Here is a 12,042-nt window from a genome sequence, read left to right as displayed (position 1 = left end):
GGAGCTGGATTTGGGGCTTGATCCCCTTACTGTGACCTGAGCTGAAATCAAGAGTCGACACTCAACTGACTGAGCCACCCAGGCACCCCTGCATTTCTTTTTAGTGCTCATATTAAACACTGAGGAGGGGCACCTGCCTGGCTCAGATGGAGGAGCATGTGACTCTTGATCTCTAGGTTGTGAGATTGAGCCCCACATTGGGCTGTAGAGATGACTTAAATAAACTTTTACAAATGGGGGGCACTTGGGTGGCTCGGTTGGTTGAGCGTCCGACTTCGGCTCAGGTCATGATCTCAGTTTGTGAGTTTGAGCCCCCTATCGGGCCTTGTGCTGACAGCTCAGAGCCTGGAGCCTGCTTCACATTCTGTGTCCCCCCCTCTCTCTGCCCCTTCCTTGCTCATCCTCAGTGTCTCTCTGTCTCTGAATAATAAATAAATGTTAAAAAAAAATTTTTTTTACTTTAAAAAATCGTTGTTTTTTTAATAAATGATTTTAATAAATAATAAACATTGAAGAGAGGCCAGTAGCAAAGGGTCTGGGGCACGGGCATGGAGAAGATGAGCAAGAGGTGAAATGGAGCACTTATGCATTAATGGGAGGTAAGAAGGAGGGACTGTAAGAGGAAAGAGAATGGTTGGAAATGAACTGGGAAAGCAAAGAGAAAACAGTGAGAAAGCAGAGGAATAAAGAGATGCTTGCATGGGAGAGAGTATTCTGTCCTTACCATGAAAGACCTGGCATCCCTACCAAGGACCTTTCAGAAGATCCTGTATCCTTACCACTCAACTCCAGTCAGACTAACTTCCTTGCTGCTCTTGAGCACTTGGCTTTAGGACCCTCCATTTGCTGTCCTTCAGGTATTTACCGGGCTCTTTCCTCATTTCCTTCAAAGCTCTACCCAAGTGGTCGCTCTATCCACACCCTACGTAAAATAACACCTCCCTCCTTTTTATCCGACTTTATTCTTAAAGCCGCAATCACCTTCCACCACACGATTTGCGATTGTCTGACACTCTCCACCTCCCTCCCCAGAAGGTAAATTCTGTGTGCGCAAGGATCTTCATTTTCTTCACTGATACATCTCCAGGACCTAGCCTGACACTTTGAGGTGGGGGCGGGGCTCAACATAAGTTGAAGGACTCAAGGAGTGGGTGTAGATGGGCGGAGACGGTGTTCCGAAGGGGTGTTTGGGGGTGTGCTTACAGCTCAACACAACAGCAATTTTTCTCTCCTCCCCAGGCATTTCCTCCCCTAGGAAGCTAGGAATCAGAAGCAGGAATGAGAGAATTAAGGAAGCATCCAAATTAGTCCAGCTCAAATTCTAATTAAAAGTGCAAAAGCGAGAAGGACTGAAAGGTAAAGAATACTGCATATACGCAAAAGTGAGAGTGAAAAGTAAGAGAAGGCTAACAGGCGTCACTCTTTCCAATCTCTCCCTGATTCCCCCCCCCCCCCCCCCCACGTTGGGGCGAGGCGCTGCTCGCACGCTCCTCTATCGCTCCTGTTGCGTTTCGCAGTCACCATCACTTTGGGGAGACCAGGCCCGCCTTCGCCCGTCAGCTTCCCCCGCCCGCCTTGGCCAAGGCCCTGGCACGCGCCCGCCAGAGCCGCTAAGGCGACCGGGACTACACCTCCCAGGGTGCCGAGCGCGGGGGCGCCTGCGCAGTGCGGCGGGAGGCGGCGGTCTGTTCTCCGCTGAGGAGGAGCGGGGCAGAGGAGGGAGGCAGTGGGTGAGAGTTCAGAGTTCAGCAGCAGCAGCCCGAGCCCATGATTCCCATATGCCCTGTAGTTTCTTTCACCTATGGTGAGTATAATGTGCCCCGCCGAGGTCCCTGCCCGGCCCCTTCCCCGGCCCGGGGCCGCGGGGAGGCGCGGGGGTTGGGGCTGGCTCCAGGGAGGAGGCGGCGGCCGCCACCGGGGCGTGCGAGTGAGTGAGGGAGTGCGAGGCGGGAGGGGGAGGCGGCGCGGCCGCGGCCCTGGCCCCGGCCCGGCGAGGGCGGCTTCTCACAGCGCCTCTCTCTCTCCCTTTCCCTCCCTCGGCGTCTCTGCCCCTCTGCGCCTCTCCTCCCGCCATGGGACCCGACTCTCCGTGCCCGCCGCAGTGCCCAGCCGGCTGGGGGAAGATGCCAAAATGGCGACCGGCAACTACTTTGGATTCACCCACAGCGGGGCGGCGGCGGCGGCGGCTGCGGCCCAGTATAGGTAACGGCTCCCCGCCCTCTCCCTTCTTTCCCCCTGCTCGCTCTTCCGCCCACATCCCGCCGACACAACGCCCCCGCGCCGGCCCCCGCCCGGCGCCCTCGAGTCCCGGCCCGAGACGGGCCCGGCCCGGCGGCCTCTCTCGGCCCGCGACGGGGAGGGGCCCCCTCGGTGGGGGCGGGAGCGAGAGACCGCCGAGGTGTTGGGACGTGGAGGGCCGCCGGGGCTTTCGGCGGCCCCGCAGCTAAAATGGCCTCCCGCGGCCTCGGAGCCCAGCCGCCACCCCCGCCCGGCCGGCTGAGGGAGGGAAGCGAGGCCGGGGCTCGGATCTCCCCCCCAGTCTCCGCCCCGCCTGTCCAGTTCCCACCTCTGAACCCCCTCCCACTTGGGGAATGGAGAGGGTGGGCGCAGGGGAGCGCCGAGTCGCACTGCCCACCCGCCTGTTCCGCGACGCCTCCCGTGCGCCAGTCTTCGCCCAGTGCCGAGGCCCCTTGAGCCAGATAACGTGTCGTTTTCTCGGGTACCTTCTCCTTCGGCTACTCCTGTCCTTCCTCTCGAAACCTGCAAACAAACCGCGGGTGTCAACTACATTGGGTTCCTTTAGTTTTTCCTCTAGGGAGAGATGTAAACATACCAACCACCTGTGAATTTGTAGTTGGTAGACTGGTAAAGATGTGCGAAGTTTCTAGTACTGATAAATGAATCCATGGCCTTATTCTAGCTATTGAGTTTAGGCCGGGGGGGTGGGAGGTGGTAATAATTCCCCTTGGCGGGTCTTTTTCCTCGAGTATGGGGGCGGGTTGGGGGGGGGGAGTTCGAGTGAGATTGTACTGACATTGTGATGCATCCAATGAAATCTACCTTAAGGGAAGCTCTAATTTCTGAAGTGTCAGTAGTTCATTATACATCTTATCAAAAGAGAAAAACGCGCTAGATTTTTTTTTTTTTTTTGTGGTCGTTGTTGCTTTTGAGTCAGTCTGAGACATTGTGTTCTGATTCAGGCCATAAACCTACAGGGCTCCTAAGCGACCAGCTTTTTATAGAAAGAGATATATTAGATATGTGTGTTAACTATTTGGTTAAACCCAGGGAATTTTTTTATCTCCTTAACTTCACGTGTTAGGTTGTGTAATGCAAAGGGCATCACTGGGAATCAGAGGACCTGGCTTCCATGTCTTTTTTCCTCTTGATTTTATGTCGTTGGGGGCATCACTTGTTTGGGCTTTCATTTTCCTCATCTGTAAAATGAGATATTCGTCTGTCTTCTTGAGTAATACAGTGCTTAAGACCCCATTGGTTTAAGAGATGTTAAAATGTGTAAATGTACGTTTTATTTAAAAAATTGGTATTAAATTTTTATAATTGTTGAATTCCTTTTTTTTTTTTTTAATGTTTGTTTATATTTGAGAGAGTATGCTGGAGGTGGGTAGGGGCAGAGGGAGATGGAGACAGAATCCAAAGCAGGCTGCAGGCTCTGAGCTGTCAGCGCAGAGCCGGAATCCCGGCACTTGAACTCACAAGCCCTGAGATAATGACTTGAACCAAAGTCGGACACTTAACCGACTGAGCCACTCAGGTGCCCCTGTTAATCGTTGAATTTCTTAAACGTATGTGGCAATTTTTACAAATCTGTTTTATCTTGAGACATTCCAGAAAATATTGGGGGCAAGATCTTGGGGCTTTTCAAACACTAGCAAATACTTCGCTACTAACAAAGCATCAGTTACTTTGATAAAAATCTTTTAGAGCTAATAATTTTCATGGAGAGAGGGGAAAAAAACCATTTTCTTTTCCTGGAAAACAAGCTAGCTAATCAGCATCTGTGCCATAAATCCTGTGCTACCAAGTACTATGTGTTCTAGACAAAGCTGTATTTAACCATTAAAAATTTTACTTGTTTCACACAGTATTTTTGTTGTTACTATGGGCAGAATGATAGATTTTGGGATTATTTGCTGAAAATAGAATGGGTTCTTTGGCAGTTTTGAAATAATTGTTTTCTAGTCCAGACCTACAGATAGAAATGGGGGAGGAGGGGTGCCTAGGTGGCTCAGTCTGTTAAGCATCCCACTTTGGCTCAAGTAATGATCTCACAGTTCATGGGTTCAAGCCCTGCATTGGTCTCTGCTGACAGCTCAGAGCCTGGAACCTGCTTCAGATTCTGGGTCTCCCCTTCTCTCTCTGCCCTTCCCCCACTCACACTCTGTCTCCCAAAAATAAAATGTTTAAAAAAAAATGGGAGAGGAAATGCTAACTTAAAGATGCTTAACCTTTTTTTTTTTTTTTTTTTTAAAGTTCATTTATATTTTGAGAGGTGGGGGAAAGGAGGGGCAGGGAGAGAGGAGAGAGAGAATCCCAAGCAGGCTCTGCACTGTCAGCACAGAGTTCCGATGTAGGGCTCTATCCCACCATCTATGAGATCATGACTTGAGCCAAAAACAAGGGTTGGATGCCTAACCCTACTGAGCCACCCAGGCGCCCCACTTAATCATTTTTTTGATAAAAATAGTTGTATGTATGTGTTTTATCCCAGTATAGAAAAGTAGTACAGAATTTCTGTATCTACTTTTTCTATTGGCTTTGAATCTCAAGTTTCAGTAAACTGTAACAACCATCCAAATTACTAAATTTTATCTATATGTCTAATAAGGAAATACTAGTCTTTTAACTATACTTATTTATGCATATGCCAGCAAAACTAATTGTTAATATGTTCTGTCCTTGTATATAGATATAGTACATGGCAAATTGTTTGCTTTTATGGAAAGAAATCAGGCCCAATAATGCTAATCCTGCAGCTCACGGAAGATAAATAGCATTAATAATAAAAGCATATACAAAAAATGCAGTGATGATGCTTATTTTTCTTCCTGTCTGGAAATCACTATAATGTAACTTGTAGACATGGAAGACCAAGGGCTTACTTTCCAAGTTTTTGTTGTTAGTTTTTGTTTTTTATTTTAATTTAAGGGATGCAAACTTGGAAATTTTAAGCATTTACTTGTGGATAATGTGTTGAATCAAATACAAATAACTCATTGAATACAAGTAACAAAGTAACCTAAGTCTACATTTCATTCTAGTTCTTAGTTTTCTTGGTTATAGCTGTCTGTGTAAGGCTGTAAGTTCTACTTCTCACTGCTAACTTCTAAATAAACTAATTTTTTTATTTGTATAATGCATATTAAATATTTTCATGATAAGCACTCAGTCCTTGTGCTACATGTTCCATCAGCTACTGTTTTTCTTTTTGTATTTTTTTAAGGCAAGTAAATAAACCTATGCCTGTTAGCCACTGTCGCAGATAAAATCTTTTCATTTTTTTGACCTTTTTTCCTCCTTAGAAATGAAGAAATCAAAATACTTTTAAGTATTAGTTTATGTGTTTATATGTATGTGTTTCTGGTAGTATTAATTTGTGGGGCACGGGATGAAGCAGATAAGAAGTATGGTGAGAAAATAGGATGGCTTCATGGCAGAAAGGGGGGGACTTGGTTGGGTAGGTAACCTACTTTAGTAGAGCTAGCCTTTTTTGTTTGAGAAGAAAGACTTTCAGATAAATTTAATTTTGCAATCTTGGAAAAAGTATTTCAACAGTTATGAAGACTTAGTGTAGCAAAGAATGTGGGGAAAGATAGTTCACAATAGAAAAAAAAGTTTTCTGATAGTTACATAGGCTCAAAATCAATTTTTTAATTCATTCATTGGCAGTGATAGAGAAGTTCTCATAGTTTTTACTTTTTGAAAGGGGTTGTGGCATATACAGATACATGTATATGTAATAAATGTGTAAAATAATATATATTATGTGTATTATACATATAATAAAATAGTAATATAATCCCATTATATTTTACTATTAATAGGACATAAACATTTCTTTGAGAGTTTTAAATAGCCAATTTCCCTTATTTATTTATAATTTTTTTTATTTTAATATTTATTTTTGAGAGAGAGAGAGAAAGAGCGAGCATGAACAGGGGAGGGGCAGAGAGAGGGAGACCTAGAATCTGAAGCAGACTTCAGGCTCTGAGCTGTCAGCACGGAGCCCTACAGGGGGCTGGAACTCACAAACCTGAGCCAAAATCAGAGCGTGACTGACTGAGCCACTTAGGCACCCCTCCCTTTATTATTTAGACAAGCCTTGGACATACAAGTTCCTTGTCCTCTTTCTATCTAATCAAGCTATTTGTTACCTGGATAACCTAAATCTTTAGCTTTTGCTTAAACTAATTTTCTTTGTCCTATATATAATTCATAATGTATCATTGAATAATTTAAAGTTAGCTATTTGAAAAAATCATTTGGTAACTTTCTTTTTTACCCTTTTTATATCTAATATTTATTGAATTTAAAGGCTTTTGGGTGGAGTTTTTTTTTTTTTTTTAATTTTTTTTTTTTTCAACGTTTATTTATTTTTGGGACAGAGAGAGACAGAGCATGAACGGGGGAGGGGCAGAGAGAGAGGGAGACACAGAATCGGAAACAGGCTCCAGGCTCCCAGCCATCAGCCCAGAGCCTGACACGGGGCTCGAACTCACGGACCGCGAGATCGTGACCTGGCTGAAGTCGGACGCTTAACCGACTGCGCCACCCAGGCGCCCCGAGATTTTATAAAAATATAAAATAATTACTTTACCCCCATATTCTTAGAATCTTAGCAAATGTTGTTTAAGGATAAATGTTTAAGTGGATTTTGACTATCATCTGGACATCAGTTTAAATTCAGCATCTGCTAATTCAAAAGAAGGCATCTCATCAGTGATTCTTAAGATCTGTTTAGTATGTCTGTTCCTAAAGGTTAAGTATCTCCTCACATCACTAAGATAACTTGGGTAGGTTGATAGCTGGTGAATTTTTTTTTTCTTTCCTTTTTAGTTTATTTTGAATATAGTGTTAAGAATACTCTCTTGAGGAAAGAATGAGAGTAACATTAGTAGGGTAAAAAAGGAGTAATCCCTAACTGAGAAGGTGAAAAACCAGGTGAACAGGTTTTTGAAACCAATCACGGTGATGGAAATTTACTGGCTCTATAAAAAAAATTCTGCAACTGCTAATTATATCAGCTCTTTCATTGTTGAATCAGAGATCTTAGGATTCATAATGCTTGAATGAGTTTGAAATAATGAAAATTTTCTTTCCAAAAGGATTACTACTGTTACATTGATGATATTTCTTGCCTATGTTATTAGTAGCCTTAAGGGTAGTGTGAGCCAGAATATTCCTGTAGAGAATGTTTAAGGTGTATGCTTGACTGTGCTTTTGTAAACTGCTTTACAGTATACTCTAATGGGAAGAGCATGAATTTGGACCTTGTGAGACTTCAGATTTGAATCTCAGCTCTATCCCATCAGTCATTTGGCCAAATCACTTCATCTTTCTAAGACTGTTCCCTCACCTGACTTACCTTGAGGTGAAGATTAAATATAAAAACTTCCTACCCTGGTCCTGATTTTCAGTAGGCATTTTACCAATGTTAGTTTTCTATGAAGTATAGATATTTGAATAATACTATAAGGGTTTTAAAGGAATTCATTAGTTGATGTCTTTCATATATTTAATGTGTAGAGTTTCATAATCTCAAGGTAAAATGTTTTAAAAGTAGGTAATTGAGTATCAATTGATGGGCCTCAATTTGTGTCATTTTGTTTTTTTTATTTTACTTATTTTTAAATGTTTAAGAGCGAGGACACTTGAGGGGAGGGGAGGGACAGAGAGAGAGAGAGAGAGCGCGGTGTGCGCGCGCGCAAGGGAGAGAATCCCAGGCAAGTTCTGTGCTGTCAGTGGGAGTCTCTCCAAATGTGAGATCACTACCTGAGCCAAAATCAAGAGTCAGATGCTCAACCTACTGAACCACCCAGGTGCTTCCCACTCCCCCACTCCCCCTGCCACCGTGTCATTTTAATGGGGAAGGAAGGAGATTTTTTTTAAGTTTATTTATTTTGAGAGAGAATGAGCAGGGGAGGGGCAGAGAGAGAGAGAAGGATCCCAAGCAAGCTCCGTGCTAAGCCTGACCAGGGGCACAATTTCATGACCAACCTTGAGATCATGACCTGAGCAGAAATCAAGAATCAGACACTTAACCAAGCCACCCAGGCACCCCGGAAATTTTTTATTTGCAAGCAACATGATTATTTTATTTGCAGCCAACAGACAAAAATAAGAGAAATAGTAAGTACTTAGCAAATTTTCTGAATCTATAATCAGGCAGGAATTGGTAGCATTCCTGTTTCAGCAATATTGTGTTAGATTATTAAATTTCAAAATAAATCTTTTTTTATATAGCCACAAAACCTATTAAGTAGAAATAGAACTAATGAGATATACAAAACACTTAAGGAAAAAATACATTAGGATATAAAGGCCATAAAAGAATACATAAATAAATGAGGATGGACTGGGTCCGTGGAGTGAAAAAATACCATCAAGTTATCAACTTTCTTCTATGTAATCTATATAATGCAATTCCAATAAAAATCAACAGTCTTGGGGGACAGGGGTTAACTTGATAAAGAGATTCTAATGTTGGTAATGAAAATAGTGTTTGTCCAAAAGTAGTCATAACAGTCTTGTAAGATATGACAAGGAAGGTCTTGTATTATCACATACCCAAACTTTATTAAACAGGAGAATGTCATATTAATCAGTTACAGGGATAGACAAATAGATAACCGGAATAAAATAGAGATCCCAGAGATAGATTTATGCTTATGAGCAGTTGGATTATAATGTATAGCTGTTTAAATAGACATATTCGTTAAATCAGCCAAATTAGTTTTCAGAAGTACACTATCATGTTAATCAGAAGACAGGCCTTGGGCTTATAAGTGTATTAATTGACAAAGTATGTTAGAATTACTTAGCTAAATGATTGAAGGTGTGCAGTGTACCCACTATGCTTGGCCATAAATTGCCCTTGGCACTCCTTCCTCAGAATTAGGGTCACTGTTCAGAGTATAGTATTCCTTAGTGCTGTGTGAAAGCTATGTGCAGTGCAGCTCTTTAATTCAGGCTTGTAGAGGACATACTAATAAAATAAAGATTACGTTGGGCTTTAAAAGATATTTCCTATATAATATGTATATTAAAATACATTTTTAGGGAGTAACATGTAATATTTAATGAATATCTACAATATATATGTGCAGTCTCTGTACTCAAGGAGTTTATGCTTTCGTGGGATGTCCTGTGGGAGGACAAATATACCTGCAAATAACCATGCCATGATAATGATCATACTTGAGTTTAAATGAAATACTAAAATGGGGAATTGGAGGATTCTCACTGTGGAGTTTGAGATGCACTTCCATGGTCTTTCATTCTGAAAATTGAGGGAAGATCATTTTAGACAAAGGAAATGTGTTGAGCCAGGAAGGCAATGTATGATGCTTGATATGATTGAGAGTGGAATGACTTTGAAGTCAGACTACCTGAGGTGAATCCTGGTTCCCTGTACTACTTGCCGTGTGACCATGGGCAGTCTCTTGATATTTAAGCTTCATCTTTAAACTGGAGAAAATATTGTTCCTTTCTTCATAGGATTGAGATTTTTAGAAAGTTCTATGTTGAAGTACAACATAGAGAAAAACTGCACAGTATAGCTTGATGAACTGTCATATACTAAACTTTACCTGTATAAACAGCATCCAGATTAAAAACAAAAACATTATCAGCATCCTGGGAGGCTTCTACATTCTTCATTGTGTTGTTTTGATAATTCAGTGACATAGTATTTGCAAAATGCTGGGTACAGTCCCTGGCATATATTACATCCCCATCAGTGTTAGCTATTATATTCAGTAGACATTTGGAATGGAGCTTAAGAAAGGGATAAGAGTTGGTAGTGTAAATCTGGATATCATTCATATGGTAGTGATGCCCCGTTTAGTTGTTGAGCATGGATGAAACCAGAGAAAGTACAATGGCTGGCATACGTCATTTAGTAAAAAATTTTGAACGAATGAGAGAAAAATAGAAAAAATAAAGCCATGGTTACAAACTTGGGAAACATCTGTGTTTAAGGTAAGGCCAGAGAAAGAAATAAGTAGGGCATGCACAGAGTTCCTGGAGGGGGGAAGGCCTTCTCCCAGCTTCTCAGCCTCACTGCAGGGTGGATGGGGTAACTTCACTCCCTGTGTCCTGAGTCCTTGCTAGAAACCTGCATTTCTGTCCACACACCTTGGACCTTGGTCCTGGGGGCTCAAAAACAAAAACAAACTGAAAAAGTTTTATGGTCTAATTTAGTATTCAAATAAGTTCTTGAGGGCCCTAGAGATCACAGGGGCTTAAAGTATTGGGAAGATCAATTAAGTGAAAATAAAAATTTTAATATATTTTTTATTTCTGGGAAAATATATGCTGTGTAAAATGCATTAACATTGATATGGTAATCAGTTTTAAATGGGAAAGAATGTTCTTAAAAAGATTTGAAGAAATCTAATACTTTTTTGATAGGAAACAACACAAAAACCTTTTAAACGATAATCATCTAGATGAGGGCAAAGTGCTGTTATTTATGAAGATGGCTTTATAGCTTCTCTCACTCTCCCAGTCCTACACATCCCAAACCATTTTTTTTTTTATTGTAAACAGAATACTCATCATAAAATGTAAATTCAGTCACACCACTTTTCTGCTTAAAATCTTCGCTGGCTGTCTATTACTTTGAGAATATCTGGTTATCCTAGCTTTATTAAGGACTTCAGTATCTTATTGTACACATTTATAATTCCTTATCTACATTTATGAAATCAAAAAACTACTGAAAATACTCCTGGTAAGTTTGTAAAACACTTGACAATAAAAAATTGATCTGAAATATCAGGAGCCTATTTTTAGTTTGTGTGTTTTTTTGTTTTTAATGTTTGTTTATGTTTGAGAGAGAGCGAGCAGGGAAGGAGCAGAGAAAGGGAGACAGAGAATCCCAAGCAGGCTTCACACTGCCAGCGCAGAGCCCCACATGGGGCTTGAACCCACGGACTGTGAGGAGATGACCTGAGCTGAAATCAGAGGAGTCAGTCACTTAACTGACTGAGCCACCAAGGCACCCTAGTTTTGTTTTGTTTTTCATTTTACTTACTGTGAATATTCATATCTTTAACTGAAGAAATGTTAATGTGTTTGTGAAATAATGAAATTCTTGAGTTTGGAAAGTTACAAGGCACTTTGGTTTAATTACCTTATAGTATCCATCAGCTTTTATTGTACCTAATAGTTGGTGAATTTCTTTTTTGAGCAGTTCTATTTATAAACAGTTAAAAGGATTGACATTTCATGACTTGTTCCTTTTTAGAGGTCTTCAAAGAAAATCTGCTTAATTTTTAAAAGTGGAGTAAAATTCATTTTTATCTTGCAATTACTGTATGGATCCATTGGGTCCTTTTTATAAGTCTTAAGATTTACCATATGGGATTTTAGTGATTTTACTTTTCTATGTCTTGAAACATTTTGCTGTTTCATCATCCTAGGAATTATTTCCTCTTGTCACTTATTCCCAACTACACTAAGAAAGATTAATACGATAGAAAAATGGAGGAATGTTGGAATCACCTAGAAGGGTAGTACAATAGTGAAATAACTGGAGGACATTGATTGCATTGTCCTCATCTTTGCATCTTTGAAGAAATATGAAAGAAAGAGACACTACCATTATAGTTGGCTTTTAGTTTTGTCCTTCAGCACAGTTGAGGATTCCAAGCTGTTCATACTTTGTCCATATTGGCAAAGAAAAGAAAATTAACAGGAAGATATTTGACAATTATTAGATAAATAGCATGAATGCCAAAAAACAGGATCACTGTAGACTAATGATAGTGACATTGATTGTAAAAGCAAAATCTCAGA

General features: G+C 41.3%; 1 protein-coding gene and 1 long non-coding RNA gene across 4 annotated transcripts in view; one reads left to right on the top strand and one right to left on the bottom strand.

Moving 5' to 3' along the window:
- Positions 1-1,063: 1,063 nt before the first annotated feature.
- On the bottom strand, positions 1,064-2,975 carry LOC147584053 (uncharacterized). Its single transcript, XR_015240639.1, has 3 exons — positions 2,841-2,975; positions 2,636-2,760; positions 1,064-1,259 (listed from the first exon to the last, which is right to left on the bottom strand). It is a non-coding gene; the product is annotated as an uncharacterized LOC147584053 (long non-coding RNA).
- The window catches only part of ZFR (zinc finger RNA binding protein), an 85,050-nt gene continuing 74,655 nt past the window's right edge, over positions 1,648-12,042 (top strand). For 2 of the 3 annotated variants that reach the window (XM_086676558.1, XM_086676549.1), the window contains exons 1-2: positions 1,648-1,804; positions 2,103-2,202. In XM_086676558.1, coding sequence (XP_086532684.1) covers positions 1,768-1,804; positions 2,103-2,202 — 137 coding nt within the window. In that variant the 5' untranslated portion in view covers positions 1,648-1,767. Of the gene's footprint in view, positions 1,805-1,956; positions 2,203-12,042 lie in introns of those variants that run through there. The other variant, XM_086676569.1, reaches the window with a different exon arrangement.

The sequence above is a fragment of the Puma concolor genome, chromosome A1, assembly GCF_028749965.1.
Source record: "Puma concolor isolate L17-30 chromosome A1, mPumCon1.1.hap2, whole genome shotgun sequence".
Taxonomy (NCBI): domain Eukaryota; kingdom Metazoa; phylum Chordata; class Mammalia; order Carnivora; family Felidae; genus Puma; species Puma concolor.
The sequence above is the reverse complement of the archived record's forward strand: the minus strand, read 5'-3'. Positions and strand labels throughout refer to the sequence as shown.